General features: G+C 38.5%; 3 protein-coding genes and 1 pseudogene across 6 annotated transcripts; 2 read left to right on the top strand and 2 right to left on the bottom strand.

Moving 5' to 3' along the window:
* Positions 1 to 2,498: 2,498 nt before the first annotated feature.
* LOC126630341 (BON1-associated protein 2-like) lies at positions 2,499 to 3,163 on the top strand. The gene has a single exon (XM_050300427.1). It carries the CDS (start codon positions 2,550 to 2,552, stop codon positions 2,979 to 2,981), a length of 432 nt encoding a protein of 143 aa, XP_050156384.1. The 5' UTR covers positions 2,499 to 2,549; the 3' UTR covers positions 2,982 to 3,163.
* A 3,989-nt stretch (positions 3,164 to 7,152) lies between these two features.
* Positions 7,153 to 10,373, bottom strand: LOC126627711 (E3 ubiquitin-protein ligase At1g12760-like). Of its 4 annotated transcripts, none has more exons than XM_050297228.1 (5): positions 9,588 to 10,373; positions 9,128 to 9,247; positions 8,908 to 9,055; positions 7,617 to 7,778; positions 7,153 to 7,455 (listed from the first exon to the last, which is right to left on the bottom strand). In XM_050297228.1, exons 1-5 carry the CDS (start codon positions 9,905 to 9,907, stop codon positions 7,279 to 7,281), a joined length of 927 nt encoding a protein of 308 aa, XP_050153185.1. In that variant the 5' UTR covers positions 9,908 to 10,373; the 3' UTR covers positions 7,153 to 7,278. The 4 variants fall into 4 exon arrangements, with proteins under 4 accessions (XP_050153185.1, XP_050153186.1, XP_050153187.1 ...); XM_050297229.1 differs by having other exon boundaries at positions 8,908 to 9,039; positions 9,127 to 9,247; XM_050297230.1 differs by having other exon boundaries at positions 9,609 to 10,371.
* A 3,364-nt stretch (positions 10,374 to 13,737) lies between these two features.
* Positions 13,738 to 15,508, top strand: LOC126627712 (BON1-associated protein 1-like; annotated as a pseudogene).
* A 1,453-nt stretch (positions 15,509 to 16,961) lies between these two features.
* On the bottom strand, positions 16,962 to 20,580 carry LOC126627710 (E3 ubiquitin-protein ligase At4g11680-like). The gene is made up of 5 exons (XM_050297227.1): positions 19,771 to 20,580; positions 19,067 to 19,186; positions 18,822 to 18,954; positions 17,420 to 17,581; positions 16,962 to 17,259 (listed from the first exon to the last, which is right to left on the bottom strand). Exons 1-5 carry the CDS (start codon positions 20,268 to 20,270, stop codon positions 17,083 to 17,085), a joined length of 1,092 nt encoding a protein of 363 aa, XP_050153184.1. The 5' UTR covers positions 20,271 to 20,580; the 3' UTR covers positions 16,962 to 17,082.
* Between the last annotated feature and the right edge of the window lie 1,352 nt (positions 20,581 to 21,932).

Raw genomic sequence — 21,932 nt, forward strand, 5'->3', positions numbered from 1 at the left:
TTTGCCAACTAGACGAGATTAATTCATCAACTGCTTCTACATTTGCCTGAAGATCTGATGCGCCATCTACTTGAGTATTTGCACACTCAAAAGGGGGAGTGTTGTGATATACATTCTAATACATATTGTGATTGTGTAAATCCTAAGTAAAGATAGATTAGGAATCATTTGCGATCTAGAAAATCTTTCCTAATAAACTTTGTATTACTTGGAGAGCAAGTTTCTATCCTCTTTAGAGCATCTCCAATGGAGTCCCTAAATAGGGAAAACCACCGTATAAAATGAGTATAAAACAAATATAGAGACAAAAATGAATCTCCAATAGATCGGATGGTGAGTCCCTAAAGTATAGGGACTTACCGGATACATAGTGTATGTCCTCCCATATAGGGACAATCTTAAGTAAAAAAATGTGCACCTAATCAAACTATCACTTAAAATCATAAAAACTTTAAATTTAGGGATTCTACCATTGGAGGCAATATTCCTTTGGGAACACAAAAATTTCCTTTAAGCCCTCAAATGAGTACTTAAAAGTAGTGGTGGAAGTCCCTAAATAGGGACTTCAATTGGAGATGCTCTTCTTACTATAAATAAAGGTACAATGACTAGAGAATGATGTGGTAAAAACTAACACACAAATTAAACCCTATAAATTATGCAATCGTAGTATGAGTAAGTAGGGATCGTTCTATTCCGGGGATTAGAAGGGATGCTAATCAACACAAATTAAACTTATAAAACTGAAAACTAAGTTAAACTAACAACAAAATAATGACTAGGGGATTTTGGATGAATTTAGTTAAAACAAAAGTAAAGTGCAGCAAGTAAATTAAGTTGTGAATGAAATATGGATGAAACAATAGCTAAAGGATTCCTCTCCACACATAAAACATATGCATACAAATCAATTTTCAGTTATTCTTCCTATAAACCATGAATGACAATGCCCCAAATTAACTGTGAACAACACCAATTAATTCTCAAATTTTCCTAAGTTCATTGAATTAGACTCAGCAACGTAACCAAATTATTCTTCTCAAGTTCCCTAACTATGAAAAGCATGATAAAGATACATCTCAAAGATCATTAAGTTCTGTGAAAATCATAAGCATTGACAAAGCATTCGTAACTATGAAAAGCATGATACTTCTGCCAAGAAGTTACTTAACTCAATCATGACTAGTGACTTTTACTACTTCCAAATATAAGTTCATAATGATTAGGTGAAATTCCCTTATATTCTAGCATCAAATCCCCGCATGCAAACTAAGTGTGCACCCTCAATAAACATACAAGAATAAGTTTTCTATAAAGCAGATAGGTAAATCACATTCATGTTTTATGAAACAATAATTGGATGTAATCAATTTATATAAAACATATGATCATGGCTTCGAATTCACCTCTAGCTAAAAAGAAACTTAGTTACACATGTTCATCATAACTGAAAAGCAATCTAAAATAAACATTGAAACTTAAAACAAAGATAGAAAGAACTCTGAAAATTCCAGCAACTTCAATGGATGAATGGTAGGCACGGCACACTCTAAAACGTGCAGGAATGTCATATTATATGGAGGGAATGGCTGAATCCAAGGAGGAAAAGGTTTTGGCGTTTTGAATTATTTTAGGACTCTAAGAATCAGGTAGAGAGTGTTGAAATGTGATTAGGATTCCTCCTTACAGTTGGAGATAAGATAAGATAAGGTTGGATAAGATAAGATAAGATAAGATAAAATAAGATAAGATAATGTTCCTCTCCAACTAGGATTCATCTTTCTTGTGTAATTCCTTGCCTTCCAAGCCTCCACTTTAATTTCTCAAAATTTTAGCACATGTCTAACACCATTTAAACACCAAAAACGTCCATCCCATATGTTATCCACGCATGCTATCTAATCCAAGTCCAAAATTGCTCCAAATTGCTCCATTTGGCTATTTATTGTCATCTATACCAACTGGACCTACAATAATAAGAAAATAACTTAAATTACCAAAATAAATGAAAATTAACTAAGTAAATACCAAGAAATAAGATAACAAAGTCACATAAATATGCTCCTATCAGAGAATAACACACAAAATTCCTCAAAGTTATTCTCCTCTCTTTCTCTCTATGCCATGCCCCTCTGTTCTCCCTGAGTTAAATATAAGCCACAACAAAGTAAAGATATATCCATGTTTTCAAGAAGTTTAACTCCACAATAAATTGTAAGAACCAGTTGCATGGAAGTTTCTATATATAAGAAGCGTGAGCAAATTACATGGACGTTTCTCTTTAAAAACTCACAACTCATTTAAAGGTCCAAGAGTCAACTTGGAAAACCACTCCCATATGTTATCCATTCAAAATTTAGCACATATTGAATTTCATCCTCCAATTTGGATTCCACAGAAACCACATGGGTGTTTCTCTCTCTTTTCTCACACCCTTCCCGCAACCCTCCTATATAACCTCCTACCCACACTTCTTTCCTCTCAACGGCTCTCACAATTCCTCTAACACAAGCAATTCATCAAACACTTACATGCAGTCTTAATCCACCATGACAGCCAATTCCCGGACGCTCGAAATCAAGGTGATCTCCGCCGAGAACCTGCAATTAGATCGAAAACCCATCAAGAAAAACGCCTCTGTGACCGTCCAGACCCACACTAACAACCAGGTTCTCACCACAGAGATGGACACCGAAGGCGGCGCCTACCCACTGTGGAACGAAAAGCTCGTGCTCGACTTGCCAACGTACTCGAAGTCTATCACGGTGGAGGTCCAATGCAAGACTTCATCCCGCGTCAGGACGATCGGGACAGCGACGATTTCGGCGTCGGATTTTGTTGGCGGGTACGTGCCGGAGGGTTACCTGCATTTTTTGAGTTACAGGCTAAGGAATCACAAGGGGGAGAGGAATGGGATTATTAATATTTCTGTGAGGATGAAAGTTCAGGAGATGTACGCTTATGCAAGTTCAACAATGTGATCTCACTCAACGATGGGGTTTTCGGCGGCGGCGTTGTGACCAGAGTTCCAGTTTGGTATGGTGCATATCGGAAAAATTATTGAAGAACCAAGTCACAATATTTTGTGCGTAAATATTAGAGGGTTTAGACTATGCTATTTTCCCAACTTCTCTAATAATGTACAGAAAACCCATTTCCTTAACTATGGTGGCTCAGTGGTTGGAAATGAATTCCAATACCATATTTCACATGACACATCTTGGGTTCAATTGTTGGTGCTGGTGAATCGGACAATGGTGGCCAGGGGCAAATAGGGCATTGGGCATGTACAAAAAGTGAACGGGCCCCCAATTTCTTGTGGCCCCAAAATTTTTGATCCTCCTATATATTACATATAAGTATGAATTTCTATAAAAAAAAAAAATTTTTTAGTACATCGATATAATTTTATACTAAAGAGAGGGAGAGTTTGGCTATAAGCCATACAATGGGCAACCTAATTTGGTATCGAATTCCCTATGTACGAGATTCGAACCTAAAACCTCTCACTTATTAACAGAAATGCAGAAAGAGCATGTATCGCAGAAGAAAAGAGAGAAGGGAATAAGAGAAAGAGAGAAAGTAATTGATTACATTGATACTGAATTAATCTTTACAACTATGAGAATACAGTTTATATAGCCATCATGACTAGCTTGCAGCCTAAGCTATTTAACTAACTAATTCGATAACAACTCTAACAACCTTTCAGCACGTGTATATTGCCAACATCCCCCCTCAATCTCAACTGGGACTTCCCAGTTTGAGATTGAAGCAGACCAATCAATGGAGCCAAGTAAAAGTAACCCAATTTCCCATGTTTAGGTATGCTAATCTTCCAAAAGCTGAAAGCAGTATTCAAAGTACTTTTGTCAGACATCAGCAACTTCTCTGCTTCAAATGAGTATCTTCCCTGCTTCAAATGTTATCAACCTTGAATTACTAATCAATATTTCAACAAGAACTACACTCCGGCAATCGGCCTTAATGGAGGTGCACACAATAACAACAAAACAAGACTTTTCAAGAACTTTACTCCGGCTATCGGCCTTTAAGGAGTAACACACAAAATCTGAGACAGAACTTTTCACTCCGACTATCGGCCTTGTGGAGGAAACAAACAACTTACACAGAGATAATGGCTTTGGCCTTATATCCCAAATCCAACTACTCAAGCAATCTTCAAAAATTACAACAATTCTAAGAATACACATTATGGGCTATCGGCCTTGTTCGTGTGAAAAACTCAACAAATACTCAAACAAAAAGCAACGGCTATCGGCCTTTATGCTTTGACAGAAATACTTCACCAATCATCCAATCAAGAAACCAACTTTCAGACAGCTTTATACTCCGGCAATCGGCCTTAAGGGAGTACAACATACAATCACAGAGAAATGGCTACTAGCCTCAAAAATTGTCACACACTCCAACCACAACGAAGAAATTGAGAATACGGCTACCGGCCTTGAAAAAGTAAGTACATGGCTATCGGCCTTGATACTTACAAGATGCATAGAAAAATCTTCACTGAGACATTAACACAAACAGTTGATATGCTAAATTGAGGAGTACTCGAAACAGCACCTGATGACTCGAATCTCAATCTTCCAGAAGCCAGAAGCTCATCAATCCACCAGAATTTGAAACATTGCTTGAAAACATACATGGTTTAAAGGCAAGCAATTCTGTTCAGATTCCAGTATATGATTTCAAGACTAGCTCCTTCATAGCGCACAGGACGGTAGAGGTCCCTAGCTCCTGTATCGTGATCATTGAGGGCATATATGCTTTAAGTGAGAAATTGCGACCTTTGCTAGATCTTCGTGTATCTATAACTGGTGGAGATGAAGAAACTCCGATCATAGCTCCCCAAGAAATCTCCAGTTCTTTTAATCTTCAGAGGAAGAAATGGCACCGAGGAATAAAACCCCCTTCGGCAATCGGCCTTCACTCTGTTGAAATACCATCATTCGAGCACCAAGAACCTTCACCAAGAACAGAAAATCACCCAAATCGAGCAGAGCAACGACAAATCATGCAGCGGAAAAGCAACAAATCACCATGGACCGACCTCCGGCGATGATACCATATTAACAGAAATGCAGAAAGAGCATGTATCGAAGAAGAAAAGAGAGAAAGGAATGAGAGAAAGAGAGAAAGTAATTGATTACATTGATACTGAATTAATCTTTAAAACTATGAGAATACAGTTTATATAGCCATCATGACTAGCTTGCAGCCTAAGCTATTTAACTAACTAATTCGATAACAACTCTAACAACATTTCGGCACGTGGATATTGCCAACATCACTCCCAAGTGAAGAGGAATACCACTAGACCGTAGTACTGAATGGCTTCTACAAAAAAGTTTTAAACTAAGACAAAAAATCATCATCGTATGATTTTATCTATATTACAATTGATTAAGTAGAGGTTATACTTTTGTTTTTTTTTGTACAAACGATATTTTCTACACTAAGGGGAATGGATGGGCTTAGCCTCACAATGGGTTAACAATAATATGGTTCAAATTCTCCTTTGGCAAGAATCGAACCTAAGACCTCTCACTTGCAAGTGAAAAGAAATGCCACTAAATCGTAGTACTAAGTGGCAATAGAGCTTATACTTAATATGTTAATTTTATAGTTTTCTATAGCAATAAAAACTTATGTATTACTTTCTTCCGCTTTCCTATTAAACAATAAAAATTTAACTAGTGCATTATTTTCTTCTACAAATACAAACATTTTTTTCATATCTCTCTTTCAGTTGTGCTCCATTTTTTTCACAGATGAACCCTAAATCATGATTTTATGTTGACGATTATTCAATTAGGAAAAGTGAGATGCGGATTTCAATTAATTTTGATTATTGATTGTTGAGCTTTATGAATATATCGTCCAAATTTTTATTTATTTTTAAATAAGAGGGCCTTTTTATTAAATTTGCACAACGCCCCTAAAATGTCAGAGATGGCCCTGGTCAAGGGAGACTGAAATACCTTTATTAGTTTTTCTCACCCCGAAAGGTTAGATTGTTGTAGCGAAACCACCAGCTGGTCCCATATTTAAAAAAAAAAGGAAAAATGAAAAATCACTTCCTCTGATTTTTGGCTTAAACAACTTATGTACAATATGCCCGCAGCAGGCAGCAGTACTGGGTCAAATTCACTGTGATATTTAGCAAGGGTCGAATAACGCACACCACCCTTGACTTGATTAACCAGTAGTTGGGAGAAACACGTGACTGAAAAACCTAATACAATCTACCACTTTCAAGCGACATTCTCTCACTTGTCGTTTATTTAATAGTTACCTTATCAAAATTTTGAGGACCCAATAAAAGTGTTGATCTCTGTATTAAAAATTCATGAGTAATTGTTCTTTTCAGTAATACCATTAAAACTTACATTCAAAATATAGAAAGCATGAGGAGGAAGACTTCAATTCAGCCCACTGAACTTGACTTCTTTTCTTTCTTTTCTGGTTTATAGAGTTTAAATGGAAAATAAGAATGAAAATTTTAACAGAATTACCCAAAAGAACAATTGCATTGCAATATTGTGACAAGCTCAAAGAACAATACTCATAAATTTTTAATTAATGAACCAAAGCTCTTATTCCACTATAACTTTAGGAATAATCCAATCTGCTTTTAAAAATGAAAATGTCGAGTTTACCCTAAATATTATTTATTAATGCCTAATCCTTCATGAAAAATAGGGGAAATTATAGCAATAGTCTCTTAACTTTAACCTATTGCAGCAGTCTGTCAACTAAAAATTCATGACCATTATTAGTCCCTTAACTCATCAAAACGTGCATCTATAGTCATTTTCATAAACTCCGTGAAAACTTCCATCAAAATAAATCACTTGCCATCCACATGAGGCTAAATTCAAGACAAATATGAAAAATCAAATGAAAAATAATTGTAACAATGATACCTCAACTTTAACCCAATTGTAGCAATGATCATTCCAACATGAGTCATTTTGACAAAGTTAACGAAAATGACCATAATTGCTTGTTTTGATGAGTTAAGGGACCAATGATCATGGATTTTAGTTGATGAACCATTGATCTAATTGGGTTAAAGTTCATGGACCATTGCTACAATTTTCTACAAAATAATCCCCAACTCATTAATTAAGCATGGTAACCATCTATTATATTTTCTTATTTAGCATTACAAGTAGTTAGTTTACACTAACTTTACATAAAATATCGATTTTGGTTTCCATAATATCGACATATATTTGATCCCGTTACCGTTCACACTTGTCCGATTTCATATCGGTCACGGGGCTTTAAAATGTTGAATTTGCACATAGGGCAGGTAGCATTGATATGTAACCATTTGTCTATGCAAGTGCAGTGAAAATGATGCTGGCAAGGATGTTGGCTTAGCTCTGCTCCATTCTTGTACACAGAAAGGCAGACGCAGCATTCCTGCAATTTACCAAAAACATTCATGTCAACACGGCCGCGGCAGTCTAGTCATATACTTTTTCACAGTGATGATTTGCTAAATCAAACATCAAATGATCACTTGCGTGCATATTAGACATAACGAAATACAACTGTAAGTATAAAGGCACAAGAGAACTTACAGCATCAGCCTGGGAAATAGGATGATCGGTTGGTGCATTGGTGTCACATTCGGTCATGAATCCTTCAGAAGCTTGGACCTCACCATTGACTTTCTCCGAGTTACTTACCCTTCTGAATTTGAACTTTGGCAATCTATCAATCTCTTCATATGTTGCCCCGTCCTGTTTCATGCACAAATCGTATGAAGACAAGTCATATAAGCGTATATGATAGAAGTGTAATCAAGAATCCATAACTTCTTTCATTTTTTTGGCCCTTCATTAATATAGAGCTTACTACCTCATGCAAAATTAATAGGTTCTACAGAAAAAGGAAATGATTGATTCTTCAATCCAGAACGTCACATGGTATTTGGATGGCCCTTATAAAACTCAAACTTCGGCATAAAATAGGAACCATGAGATCTAATGTTTCAACATCAAAAAGGGAGTTCACATCTGGTTCACGATGAAAATCAAGGAGAACTGAATTCACCAACAGTTAAGCATTCATTATAAATATCAAATGGGATTAAATGAGTCAGCAGCCTTCACATGTATCAGAGCATCTCCAAGGGGGAGTTGTAATTTGGGATATAATTACATCTCAAATCTTCGGAGAATCTCACTCCAGTTAGTTGGATGCAGTTATGAAATGTAAATTTAGGAATTTAATCTCAACGGTTTAGTGTTAAAGCAAGAAAGTAATTACTGCACTTCATCTTCCCACTCTCTTCACGTGGTTCACTCATTCTCGCACTTGTTTTGGGCCCGCCAAAGCACGAAGCAAAACAGATACAAATTTGTGGCTATACATACGTTTGTCGGCTAGTTGTTGGTTTTACAACCCAAATACAACTTCCACTGGAACATGAGATCTAAATGTGCCTATACATCTCCATTTAGTACTGGAGATGCTCGCTCACTTTGTCAAATAATACAAGAAACCAAAAACATACAGAACACAACGACTGGTAAAGCTATTAGCCTATTAGCCAATCGCCCCATAGTCATGTATCATCGGTTTCCATTCACATGCTTCCATATTTGTGCATTATGCGCATGACACGTGCATCGAGGGAGATCTATTAACTTGCCTATTATTACTGAATATGCTATGCTATGTCATTTTGTTTTTTATCTATACGTAGAGCTATATCATATATATCACGTAAACCATGTATTTTAAGCTTAGATGAGAGCTAATTTTTTTAATTTATCTCATGTCACATGATCAGAGGAAAGATTATATGAAGCTACCACTATCTAGACAATAAACTAAAGCTTGCATACAATCCTTATGGAGGTATACCTGATCTGTCACCGCATATAAGATTGCTCTTATGCATGCCAGAAAGCAGCAGACTGCAATTCCAACGAGACAAGAAGCAGAAACGCATACAATGATGAAGGCAACATCAAAGACCAGAAATGAAACACAGAGCCAGCAAAAAAAAGTGCTGCTTGTAAATAGTTAAAACACGTGCAATCACGCACGCACACATTCAGAGTAAAAATAGTTCAATCCTAACCAGTAAAGGCGAGGTGAACTAGATAGCAAAGTCTGGCCACCATTAAGTACCCAGTAGAAGCCAATGACCCACCAAATAAATGAAAACATGCTATTGGCAGACTCCAGATTCTTGGTGATACTGTTGCACAAAAAATGGAGATAGTTAAATATACTTCATGGCATACGGCCACACAAGATTAGCTTTATGCGGAGAATATCACATTCACAACAAATGCCAACCATTACTCACAAAAAAAAAATGAAAGGGGACTGAATTCAGATATGAGATAAAGGACATCATAGAACGCACACACTGCTCAATTGTACATATCTATATAAAATGAAAATAATTGTAATAAGAAAGAACAGCTAAGGGCTTGCCGAATGTGGAACTATATACGAACAGCATAACAACTCCACAATTCTTGGTTTACCAGAACGCTAACTCCTGAGCAATTGTTGACCAGAACGCTGCTTACCAGGGTGTTGGAGAATTATACCTTGCCGATGATGGCGTCGTCATGAGGCGTACAGATGTCTTCCAAATCACCATATTATACATCAGGAAGTTGGAATCGATTGCCAGTGGTTTATTGATGGCAGCCACCATTCTTGGTTTCTTGTAAGCGAACCTTCTTTCTTTTCGGGTGTTTCCCAGATATTCCTGCTCGCCGTGTGTACAGCTTACCTCAATGGATGCTTCTGCCCCCGAACATTGAAAAAGGGGGAGACCCCGTAGCCTTCGGAATTTTATGGGATGCCCCTTGGGGACAGGGCGTTGAGATGATTCTTCTGACATTAAATCGATTACCTCCGTCTTCTGGGCAGCTAATTCTTTGAAGCAAGTAACAGTTTCCTTGACATTTTTGACATGTGCCTTTACGTCGGCGAGTCTAGCAGGTTCTCTAGCCAGAGGGCTTTGTCAGACGCCTTCTAGAGACAAACAAATTTCCATGACGTCTTTCCACATCTCATCAATGGCGGCGACGCCATCGTACCGCTCATGGGTATTGCTCTGAGAGGCAGCGAAGCCGATATGATTGACTGGGTTTTCTGACATGTCAATCGGCAAAGTGATCTGACCGAGAGGAATATGAGTTCACTCTCAATGAACGCATCAATTGTTGGAATTGAATTTGCGCACCTCCGTGAGTGGTGGTAAAGTCAAGCTTAAGACCAAGGGATGCACCGGCGAAAGGCTCTACGGAGGTCAAGTTAGTGAATGATTTTAAACTCAAGTGGGCAAGAGAATTCAAGTGTTTAGGTTGCGTGACCATAGATGAACCCTAGATGGGTGTATTTATACCGTAGGGAGAAAGATCTTTTTACGATAGAGTAAAAAGTCCAAGACTTATAGGATCTGATTGTGTCCATATCCGAATTAGATCGCATGTCTTGCAAACCAAGCATGGTCATTTAGCGGAGTAGCGAGGACTCTACCTAGCGTCCCAGAGTAGAGTGACGGTGGCACCACTACTCTATTTGATACAGCTCTGCTCGAAGCTGGTGAATCCATGATTGGACTTCTGAAGTGATTGTATGCAAATCAGACTTACTCCGGCATTAAAATATCATAGTTCCACACACGTGATAAGTCAAGTGGTGAAGAGAGATGTGTGAATGTGTGTATCTATCATATGGACGTTACAACGTCACTGTATTCATACTATACATATGTTATATTTATGTAGAAGAACTTATCCACACGAGGATAAGAAAGATAGAATAATAATTACATGTATTGCGACAACACTTTCATGTGTAGCAGTCGTACCAAAAAATTTCTCCATGTGATTATTGAAAAATAAGAAGTAGAGATAATCCATATTTTTAGAAAGTTTTAACTCCACAATAAATTATAGGAAAATTGACAAAAATGACCCATTTTCTTAATCCTAGGATCAAAATCAGATTTTACGGAAATGCACAGAGTATGCACACGACATGCTCAACAATATGACATAAATAAGATTTTTCCTACACCTTAAAATAACCTAGTTACCCTCGTATATAAATAGATTATTTCCTCTAACCCAATCACCGTTTGCACATTTCTCCGAAAATCTTTCTTCCCAAAACCCACACCTCTGCACAAACCCTAGTCACCTCTCTCTCTTGAAATGGGATCCATTCATAATCCACTGCCTCTGCTGTTTTCTGGAAAATCCCTTCACTCATGAGCTCTTCTTATCCTTTCAATTTGGTAATCATACTATGGATGGGCATTATGCCCCTTCCTCCCTCACTCCTCTTATCCCTTCATGATGTGCACGACTTGTGCATGGTTACATGACTTATGCGTGACTGATTTGTCTTATCTTAATCCAAAGATTCAGAAAATTGCTCATTTTTGTCTATTTCCTTAAATTGTAAGAACTAATTGCTTGAAAGTTTCTCTCACTATGAATCCTATTACATGGAAGTTTCTCTAAGAAAAGTGAAACTCAATTAAAGGCCCAAGAGTCAACTTGGAAACCCCTGACTAGGAAAGTAAATTACACTTCTCCCACACATTTTCCCATCCATTCCAAATTCGGCACGTATTGTATTTCATCATCCAATTTGGATTCCACAGAAACCAGGTGGGTGTTTTTTTTTTTTTTTTTTTTTGTTGGTTGAAAGAACGGTTCATAAAACCAGCAAGTCACAAGGCCAAACAACAAGCAGAGGGTTGCCCAACACACCCAAATAACAGAAGCATAGATAAACAAGACACAAATAGACGCCACCACACAGGTCACCAACATCATCCTAATTACCCAAGATAAAAAAAAAAACTTCCCCCTACAAAGGAAGACATGGAAGACCGTCTTTGTTCAAAATACCCACAAGCAAAGATGGAGGTGTCACAACCCAGCCTAAGCCGCACATCTCCGAAGAAATATTCCTCACAACAAAATCCGCCGACATATTTGCTGATCATGGAGTCCACGACCAGGAGCATGATTGAAAGCTTTTCCCAACCTCCAAAGCATGGGAAAGGATTGAGAGCAGGTCCCAATCACAACTCAGAGAATGGGAATTAAGGTACTGAATAATAGCCTATGCATCTTATTCAAGTACCACCTCCTGCATATGTAAATTTTTCGCCAGTAAGCAACCTTCCATAATAGCTAGAGCCTTCACCATCGCAGTCGAAAAAGCATGCACCCTCACACATTTCACCACTTTGTAGCCCGAGACCCAGTCTCTGGCAATAACCCCAATATAACCACATAAAGAGTCTCACTTCCAACAAGCATTAACATTAAGCTTAATCCAATTGATAGGGGGAGGAGACCATAGAGATGGCCGATGCATACCTTTAGAATGACTGGTACTGTCAAAGGCCAACAAGCTCCGAGGGGTGGAAGCCTCTTGAAAGGAAACTAGGGCAGTGGCAATAGCCAACAAAGTTATGAAAGAATAATGATTGAGCTCATTAAAAATAGCATCGCAATATGCCCTCCAAATGAACCAACACGAGAAGACCACATGGGACAAAATATGATCTAAATTCTCCTTACATTCCAAATATTGATTGACAACCAAGCACAACCACTCAGCCAAAGTTGTACAAGAGCTTCGATTAGAGGACCCCCAGACCACACCCTAAAAGCCCATGGGCACAAAAGGAGCACATGCTTCATGGTTTCTTCATTTTCAGCACAAATGGGACAAAGGGGGGACAAGTCACACCAATGACGGAAAAGATTGAACTCGGTGGCACAAGCATTATGGAGAGCCTTCCATAGGAAGCTCGTCATTTTTGGGGGGCTTTACAACTCCAAATCCAAGCCCACACCCGAGAATCAATACTGTGGGAAGAAGAATGGCGATCATGATTCGTAAGGGGTAGGCAGTTATGACACCACTTATAACCAGACTTACAAAATAAGAACCATTCATTTCAAAAAGCCAGACAAGTTTATCCGGTTTCATAAGTGGCCCCACGTTAATTTGAGAGATAGCCTCACGCTCAGATTCTGGGACAAAATTTGATAACAGATCTAAATTCCACTCCCTCAAGACCAGATCAATAAACTTTGCAACCTTACACTCATGTTAACATCCGCGAGAATGGGAGGGGTGGGTCCCCTGCTGGTATGTCCGAGACCCAATTATCCATCCAAAATCTAACCTCCTGTCCTCCCATAATCTGCCATCTGGCACCCTTTAGGATGAGATCCCTCCCTTCTAAAAGACTCGCCCACGCCCAAAAGGCCCTACCACCTTTTTTAGCATCCAGGAAAGAAACATTTGGAAAATACCTCTCCTTTAAAACCCACGCCCATAGAGAATCAAGATCATGAATCAAACGCCAACATTGTTTGGCTAGCAAGGCAAGGTTAAAGTCTTTAAGATTACGGAACCCCATACCTCCCTCCCTCTTCGGCAGCCCCATGTCCTTCCAATTGATCCAATGTCACCCATGATCCTTATCAGCCCCCGCCCACCAAAACCTCACCAATGCCGCATCAATATCCTTGCACAAACCATCTGGGAGTCGAAAAACACACATTGGGTACATAGGAATTGTCTCTCTCATTTCTCACACCCTTCCCTCAACATTCCTATATAACCTTCTACCCGCACCTCTTTCATCCCTAACACAAGCAGTTCATGAAACACGCGCACTTTTCATCCAACATGGCAACCAATTCCTGGACGCTCGAAATCAAGGTGATCTCCGCCAAGAACCTGCAATTAGATTGAAAACCCATCAAGAAAAAAGCCTCCGTGATAGTTCAGGCCGACACCAACAGCCAGTTTCGCACCACGGACATGGACACTGAAGGTGGCGCCTACCCACGGTGGAATGAAAAGATCGTGCTCGACTTGCCAAAGCACTCGAAGTCCATCACGGTGGAGGTCCAATGCAAGACTTCATCCAGCATCAGGATGATCGGGACGGCGATCATTCCGGCGACGGATTTTGTTGGCGGGTACGTGCCGGAGGGTTACCTGCATTTGTTGAGTTACAGGCTGAGAGATCACAATGGGGAGAGGAATGGGATTATTAATATTTCTGTGAGTATGAAGGCTCAGAAGATGTACGTTTATGCAAGTTCAACGGGGTCTCACTCAACCAAAGGCGGATCTATTAAGGGACCAGGGTGGTCCCAGGACCACCCAAAAGCTTGGATAAATAATTATGAGGATCTTCAAGGACCACCCAAATTTGGGCAGTAGTGGAGAAGAACAGCAGCCATGGCTGCTGCACGTTGTGCAAAATAGAAGGAGAAGAATAAAGCTAATTTTTGTTTTTTTAAATAACTTGGCCGAAACGACGTCTTTTTGAGCCAAGTTATTAAAAAAAATTAAAAACTCCTCACCTTCACGTGATAGAGCCTGACTAGTCAGCATCTTTTATTCTTTATAGAATAGTCAGACTCACCAATCACCATCTTTTATAGAATAGTGGTTTCAATCAACTTTTAATTTACCAATAATACCAAATTATCTGTAAGTTTTCAAACGTAAGGAGGAATCCTCACTCACGCAACCACGGTACCCAGGTAACCTCAACTTTTTTATTTGCTTTGTTTTCAATATCTTGGTATTCAAATCGTGATTTTGTCGATGATTTTATTCAGACGCAGACCATTTCACAGAATGAACATTCGTGCCCTCCATAGCAATTTCTGCTCTCTGCTCCCTGTTCAACTTCCGTCTCTGCTCCCACATTTCTTTAAGTTTTCTAATTTGGTGTTAGTTCTTACTTATTTTTAGTGTTAGTTGATACAAAATTATTGTTAGGATTAGGTTTTTTTTTCTTTAAAGAACACTAATTAAAACAAAGGGGCCGAACAATGAATCTTGCAAATGATATTTTCATATTTATTTTAGTGTTAGTTCATACATATTTAGTGTTCATTCGCTAGAATTTTCTGATGTTACTTGGATTGTGTTATAGGTTTTTTTTTTTTTTTTTTTTGTTGAAGATTGTGTTACAAACTTATAGTCAGGGGTTTTTAGTTCATACATATTTGTTTACATTGAGAAAGATATCTTAGTTGTTTACGTTGAGAAAGATGTTTTTTTTTTCTTGTATTGACAATGAAACTATCATGACACGTTTTCAAAGTATAATATCCCGTTGTGGACAAATTTAGTATTTCTAGCTTGTTTAGCACAAAAATTATGATTGAAAATTGTAGTTTGCCATTTATTTGTTCAATGATGTTTTCGTCTTTTTTTCTTTTTTTCTTTTTTGAGCTTTTATATTGGGACCACCCTAAGTTAAAATCCTGGATCAACCACTGCACTCGACAATGGAGTTTCCGGCTGCTGGGAACAAAAGCTTTGGTAGCGGCGTTGTGACCGGAGTTCCGGTTTGGTATGGTGTCTATCAAAAAAATTATTGAAGACCCAAGTCACACTATTTTGTGCATAAATCTTAGAAGGTTTAGGCTTTTGGTTAAGGAGAATGCAAACTCAACGTGTTTTGTGTTCTTGTAGGAAATTTGATGCAACCATTCAATTCATTGTTACAATACATGATTATTTTTATTTTGATTAAAAGAAAATTTCTCAATATATTATTGTGATTGTAATTCTATATTATCCATTCTTGGATGCTTGATCTGGTAAACGAAAACGAGGAATTAGATTGATCTCATATACCGGTTCTTTCTCTCTTATTATATAATACTAAACCAATTTACGCAGAAGAAGATACGGAAACGTTAATGTGATATTTGAAACAGATGACAGCGGCAGCGGTTGGGAGAAACATGTTACTGAAAAACCTAACACTAAGCCAATCTACCACTTTCTAGTTTATTCTACCACAACCTAACAAAATTACCCAAATGAGCCATTGCGTTGCATTGCCTTGTGACAAATTTAAAAATCAATACTCATAAATTTTTAATTAATGAACCAAAGCTCTAAGGGGGTGTTTGTTTGCCTTCCTTAGCTCTCATTGGACTGAATTGGATAAAAGATTAGTGTAATCCATATTTGTTCACTTGAGGGAGTAATTTAGTGGTACTAAGGAGGACTGGCCTCGACTAACAATGTTGCTAGCATGTCCTAGCATGCGCCCCCCCCCCCCAACAAAAAAAAACCCAAACTATGGGACTAGCTAAGACGCCTCTCTTTGTTCTCGCATCCTCTCCACTGCTCTCATTCTCTCACTGCTGCCCATGTCCTCTCCCTCACTCCTCACCCCGAACCCAAAATCACGTCCTCTCCCTCTGTCCTCTTCCTACTCAAGGTCGACGCCAATCTGTGTGACCCAGACTTGAGGAGAGATTCTTGACTAGTCGGTCCTGGTTCGTGACCCAGACTCAAATCGGGACCAGAATCAGAGTGTCATCGTAGGGTATACAAGGAATCCAACTGCGAGTTCGATTTTGATTTCGATTGAATTTTTTATTGTTTGTGTTTTGGGAGCTTTATCGAATCAAATGGAGGAGAAAGCTGCGGTTGGAAGTTGAGGAATTTGGACAGAGAGCTTTATCAATTGAAATGAAGGAGAAAGCTGTGGTTGGAAGCTATGAAATTTGGACTCAAAAAAGGGAGAGGAAAGAGAGAGGTTTCCAAGGAGTGTTCTAGGACAGGAAAAAGTAGAAAAATGAAAGGAAAAAAAAGAATTAATTTTAATTTTTTTTATTATCTTGCTTCTTAGTCCGATACTCTACCATACACTCTATTAAGTTAATCCAATTTAGTCTATTCTAAGTCAGTCCAATTTAGTTCCTCAAACTAGTAGAGTCCAAAATAGTATAGTATAACAAACGCACCCTAATTTCACTAAAACTTATGGACCAGTTCAATTTGGTTTTAAAAATGAAAATGTCTAGTTTACCCTAAATCTTCTTTCTGAATGCCGAATACTTCATGAAATATAATCCCCCACACATTAATTAAGCATAGTAACCATCTATTATATTTTCTTCTTTAGCATTACAAGTTAGTTTACACTAACTTTACATAATATATCGATTTTGGTTTCCCTAATATCGACATATTTGATTCCGTTCCCGTTCACACTTGTCCGATTTCATGTCGGCCACGAGGCCTTAAAATGTTGAACTTGCACATAGGGCAGGTAGCATTGATATGTAACCATTTGTCTATGCAAGTGCAGTGAAAATGATGCTGGCAAGGAAGTTGGCGTAGTTCTGCTCCATTCTCGTACACAGAAAGGCAGATGCAGCATTCCTGCAATTTACCAAACACATTCACATCAACGCGGCCATGGCCGTCTAGTCATATACTTTTTCACATCGATGATTTGCTAAATCAAACATCAAATGATCAGTTGCGCGCATATTAGACATAACTGAAAACAACTATTAAGTATAATGGCACGAGAACTTACAGCATCAGCCTGGGAAATAGGATGATCGGTTTGTGCATTGGTGTCACATTCGGTCATGAATCCTTCAGAAACTTGGACCTCACCATTGACTTTCTCCGTGTTACTTACCCTTCTGAATTTGAACTTTGGCAATCTATCAATCTCCTCATCTGTTGCCCCATCCTGTTTCATGCACAAGTCGTATGAAGTTGAGTCATATAAGCGTATATGATTGAAGTGTAATCAAGAATCCAAAACTTCTTTCATTGTTTTTGCCCTTCATTAATATAGAGTTTACTACCTCATGCAAAATTAATAGGTTCTACAGAAAAAGGAAAGGATTGATTCTTCAATCCAGAACGTCACATGGCATTTGGATGGCCCATATAAAACTCAAACTTCGGCATAAAATAGGAAGCATGAGATCTAATGCTTCAACATTAAAAAGGGAGTTCACATCTGGTTCACGATGAAAATCAAGGAGAACTGAATTCACTAACAGTTGAGCATTCATTATAAATATCAAATGGGATTAAAGGAGTCAGCAGCCTTCACATGTATCAGAGCATCTCCAAGGGGGAGATGTAATTTGGGATGTAATTACATCTAAAATCTCCGGCAGACGATAGAGAATCTCACTCCAGTTAGTTGGATGCACTTATGAAATATAAATTTGGGAATTTAATCTCAACGGTTTAAGGTTAAAGCAAGAAAGTAATTACTGCACTTCATCTTTCCACTCTCTTCACGTGTTTGACTCATTCTCACACTTGTTTTGGGCCCGCCAGAGCACGATGCAAAACAGATACAAATTTGCAGCTATATTCGTTTGTCGGCTAGTTGTTGGTTTTACAGCCCAAATACAACTTCCACTGGAACATGAGATCTAAATGTGCCTATACATCTCCATTTAGTACTACAGATGCTTCCTCACTCTGTCTAATAATACAAGAAACGACAAACATACTAAACACAACAATGACCGGTAAAGCTATTAGCCCATTAGCCTATCGCCGCATAGTCAAGTATCATCTGTTTCCATTCGCATATTTCCATATTTGTGCATAATGTGCATGCCACGTGCATCAAAGAGATCTAAATTTGCTTATCATTACTGAATATGCTATATCATTTTTTTTCTTCTATATGTAGAGATATATGATCATGTACACCGTGTATTTTAAGCTTAGATGAGAGCTACAACAACAACAAAGCCATTTCCCACTAAGCGGGGTCCGTTGTATGAATCCTAGAACGCCATTGCGCTCCGTTCTGTGCCACGTCTTCCGTTAGATCCTAAGCTTAGATGAGAGCTAATTTTTTTAATTTATCTCATGTCACATGATCAGAGGAAAGATTATATGAAGCTACCACTTTCTAGACAATAAACTAAAGCTTGCATACAATCCTTATGGAGGTATACCTGATCTGTCACCGCATATAAGATTGCTATTATGCATGGCAGAAAGCAGCAGACTGCAATTCCAACGAGACAGGAAGCAGCAACACATACAATGATGAAGGCAACATCAAAAACTAGAAATGAAACACAGAGCCTGCATAAAAAGAGCAGTGTGTAAATAGTTAAAACACGCGTGCGCACACACAAGCATTCAAGACAATCACTCAAAAGAAACCACTTCAGAGTAAAAACAGTACAATCCTAACCAGTAAAGGCGAGGTGAACTAGATAGCAAAGCCTGGCCACCATTAAGCACCCAGTAGAAGCCAATGACCCACCAAATAAATGAAAACATGCTATTAGCCGACTCCAGATTTTTGGTGATACTGTTGCACAAAAAATGGAGATAGTTAAATATACTTCATGGCATACGGCCACACAAGATTAGCTTTATGCGGAGAATATCACATTCACAACAAATGCCAACCATTACTCACATTCAAGTTACCACTTCATACTCACAACAAAAACAAATGAAAAAGGACTGAATTCAGATATGAGAAAAAGGACATCACAGAATGCATACCCTGCTCAATTGTTCATATCTAAATAAAGAAAAGAATTGTAATAGGAAAGAAAAGCTAAAAGCTTGCCAAATGTGGAACTATATACGAACAGCATCACGACCCCACAATTCGAAAAACGCTCATCCTCGTATGGTGAAACTTAGAAACCATATTTTCCATGTCCGTTGAACTAAACCGACAAACACAAAAGTTCCTATACATCATTCCATAGAACAGTATCACAACCCCTGCATTAATGCATACTTCAAAACAAATTGAACATAGATGCAACATTTGAATCAAGATTCATACTTTTACATCATAAAAATATTGATCAGTGTACTTTTAGTCCTAATTCCTAAAAGCAAGAATAACTATTAATATTATCTCCAAGATTGCTTTACCTTGTATCATCAGCCAAACCATGCTCACCCCCATAACCTCCAACATTACTCCCTGACACCAAACTCTCACTCCCACCACTCCCCCAACCCGCCTCGCGCCTCCTCCAATACGCCGCAACCACACACCCAACATGAACAACACACAGCAAAATGTACCCAACAACCCAAATCCTCATAGGCACCAATGGCTTCTCCTCCACACTCAGCCCCAGCACAGTGAACCCAACAATCACAAAAACCAAATTCCACAGCAGGTCCAGAATTATGGCGGGCTTCGAGTGAAACCAGAAGCTCTGCCTCTCTTCCAGTTCCTCCGCCGCGTTCTCCCGGACCCTAACCGACGGGTCCCGCAGTCTCATTCGGCGCCCGCTGGCGCGCCGAAAGAGCCGCATCGCGCCCCGCAACGGTGGCGGGCCGTGGCGCATGAGCCGCCGGCTTTGGAGGAGCTCGTCGCCGATTGAGTACCCGATGAGTGGGTGAATGTCTACGGAATTCATCATGGTAAAGCAAAAGGCTTTTGGACTGTGTTTGATTTTTGGGAATTGGGTTTGTGATTTTCACAGGGTCTGACTCAAATCTATTTATTTGGGTTGCTGTGATTCATTGGATTGAGAGATTTGAAGGGTAAAGGTGAAAGCTTTTTGGGAGCTGGAAATTGGGCTTTGGGGAATCAAATTGGGGTCTAGAGAGAGAAAAAGTTGAAGGCTTAAAATGAAGCATTTGAGGGAGGAGAGAGAGGGGGCTTAAAGGGGAGCTGCTGGTGCAGAGTGGCAGCTGAGTTGGGTTTCTGCATTAGGGTTTTGGAATTTTTCAGGGTGAATTGATGGGGAAGTTTTGTTTGGGACAAAAACTGCTTTTGTTTTTATCTCTTGTTATTTTTATTTTTTTTTTGAAATTTGAAGTCTATGAGCTTCAGTTTCTTTCAAATTTGCAGGATTGGAGTTACGCTGTGGGATGGGGAAATTGCAGTTCTATTCATTGCTTGTTTGGTTTTGTGTGTTTGAATTCACATTCCCAGCTCTCAAGCAATAATACTTTTTTGGTAAATAAATTTTGTCACATAACTTTGTTGGCACAAAAGAAAATCCTCACCCCTTTCGGTTTTTTTTTTTTTTTTTTAAAAAAAGGAGCAACTAATGGCAAACTATCTATTCCTTACAGGTCCGGAAAGGTTATGGGGAATTTCACTCTACCTAACGCCACACTCAAGCAGACTCAACAATTCAGAGCATCGAACTCGGAACCTCCCACATTTTTATGTTTATTGAGAGCCGCAGTCAGCGTCCTCACGTCTTTCATTGATCAATTGAGTAATAGGGAAAAAAAATTGCAACTATCAATCGTGTGCGCTCATATAGCTCTAAGTGTCATATGTATTTAAATTTTTCGCGCTTCGTAAATTAGTGTCTTTTATTGGTCGATTGAGCATAGACATGAGGTGAAGAATTTGCTAGAATCAATCGTCCACACTAATATTCTTTAACGGTCAGACACATTTAAATTTATCATTCTACATAAACTTCATCAATAGGGCCCCAGTCGGTCACTTTAACGAGCCGGGATCGATAAGTGGAAGTCATAAAAAAGAGATGTTTCTCTTCACGCACGTTTTTGTTACTGTGATAGTTCATATAGTATATCTTAGTTTTATCAAAGTGAAGGAGGGTTCGAATTTAAGACAAATTTCAAATTAAGCTCACACATTTTTGTAACTGTAATAGTTCAAATTGCATATCTCTAGTTTATCAACACGAAGAAAGATATGAATTTTAGAGTTCTTTTACAATGGAAGGGAAAATATTATTAAAAGAAAATTAGTTGGTTCAAACTTGCTTCATTATCACCCAATCATCAATGTGCGTAGATTTCTCAGGAGTAAAATTCTCTACTTTACTATGACAAAAATAACAGTTTACTTTGGTAAATTTCATAGCTATATAATAATGAAAATTGATTCATACACATCATTTTTTTTCTTTATACACTCCTAATATCTTTGATCCGTTAAGGATATAATTTCAACATTATGTTGTTGCGTAATATACGGTGGTGGTCCTCATGATAGAATTGACCAGTAAATGGTTGATCGAAGCTCCAGGAGGTAGCCACCCCCTCCCTCCTTCCCTATTTAAAAATGTCTTTCAATTATCATCTTTATAAAA

Source organism: Malus sylvestris, chromosome 7, assembly GCF_916048215.2.
Source record: "Malus sylvestris chromosome 7, drMalSylv7.2, whole genome shotgun sequence".
Lineage (NCBI taxonomy): Eukaryota > Viridiplantae > Streptophyta > Magnoliopsida > Rosales > Rosaceae > Malus > Malus sylvestris.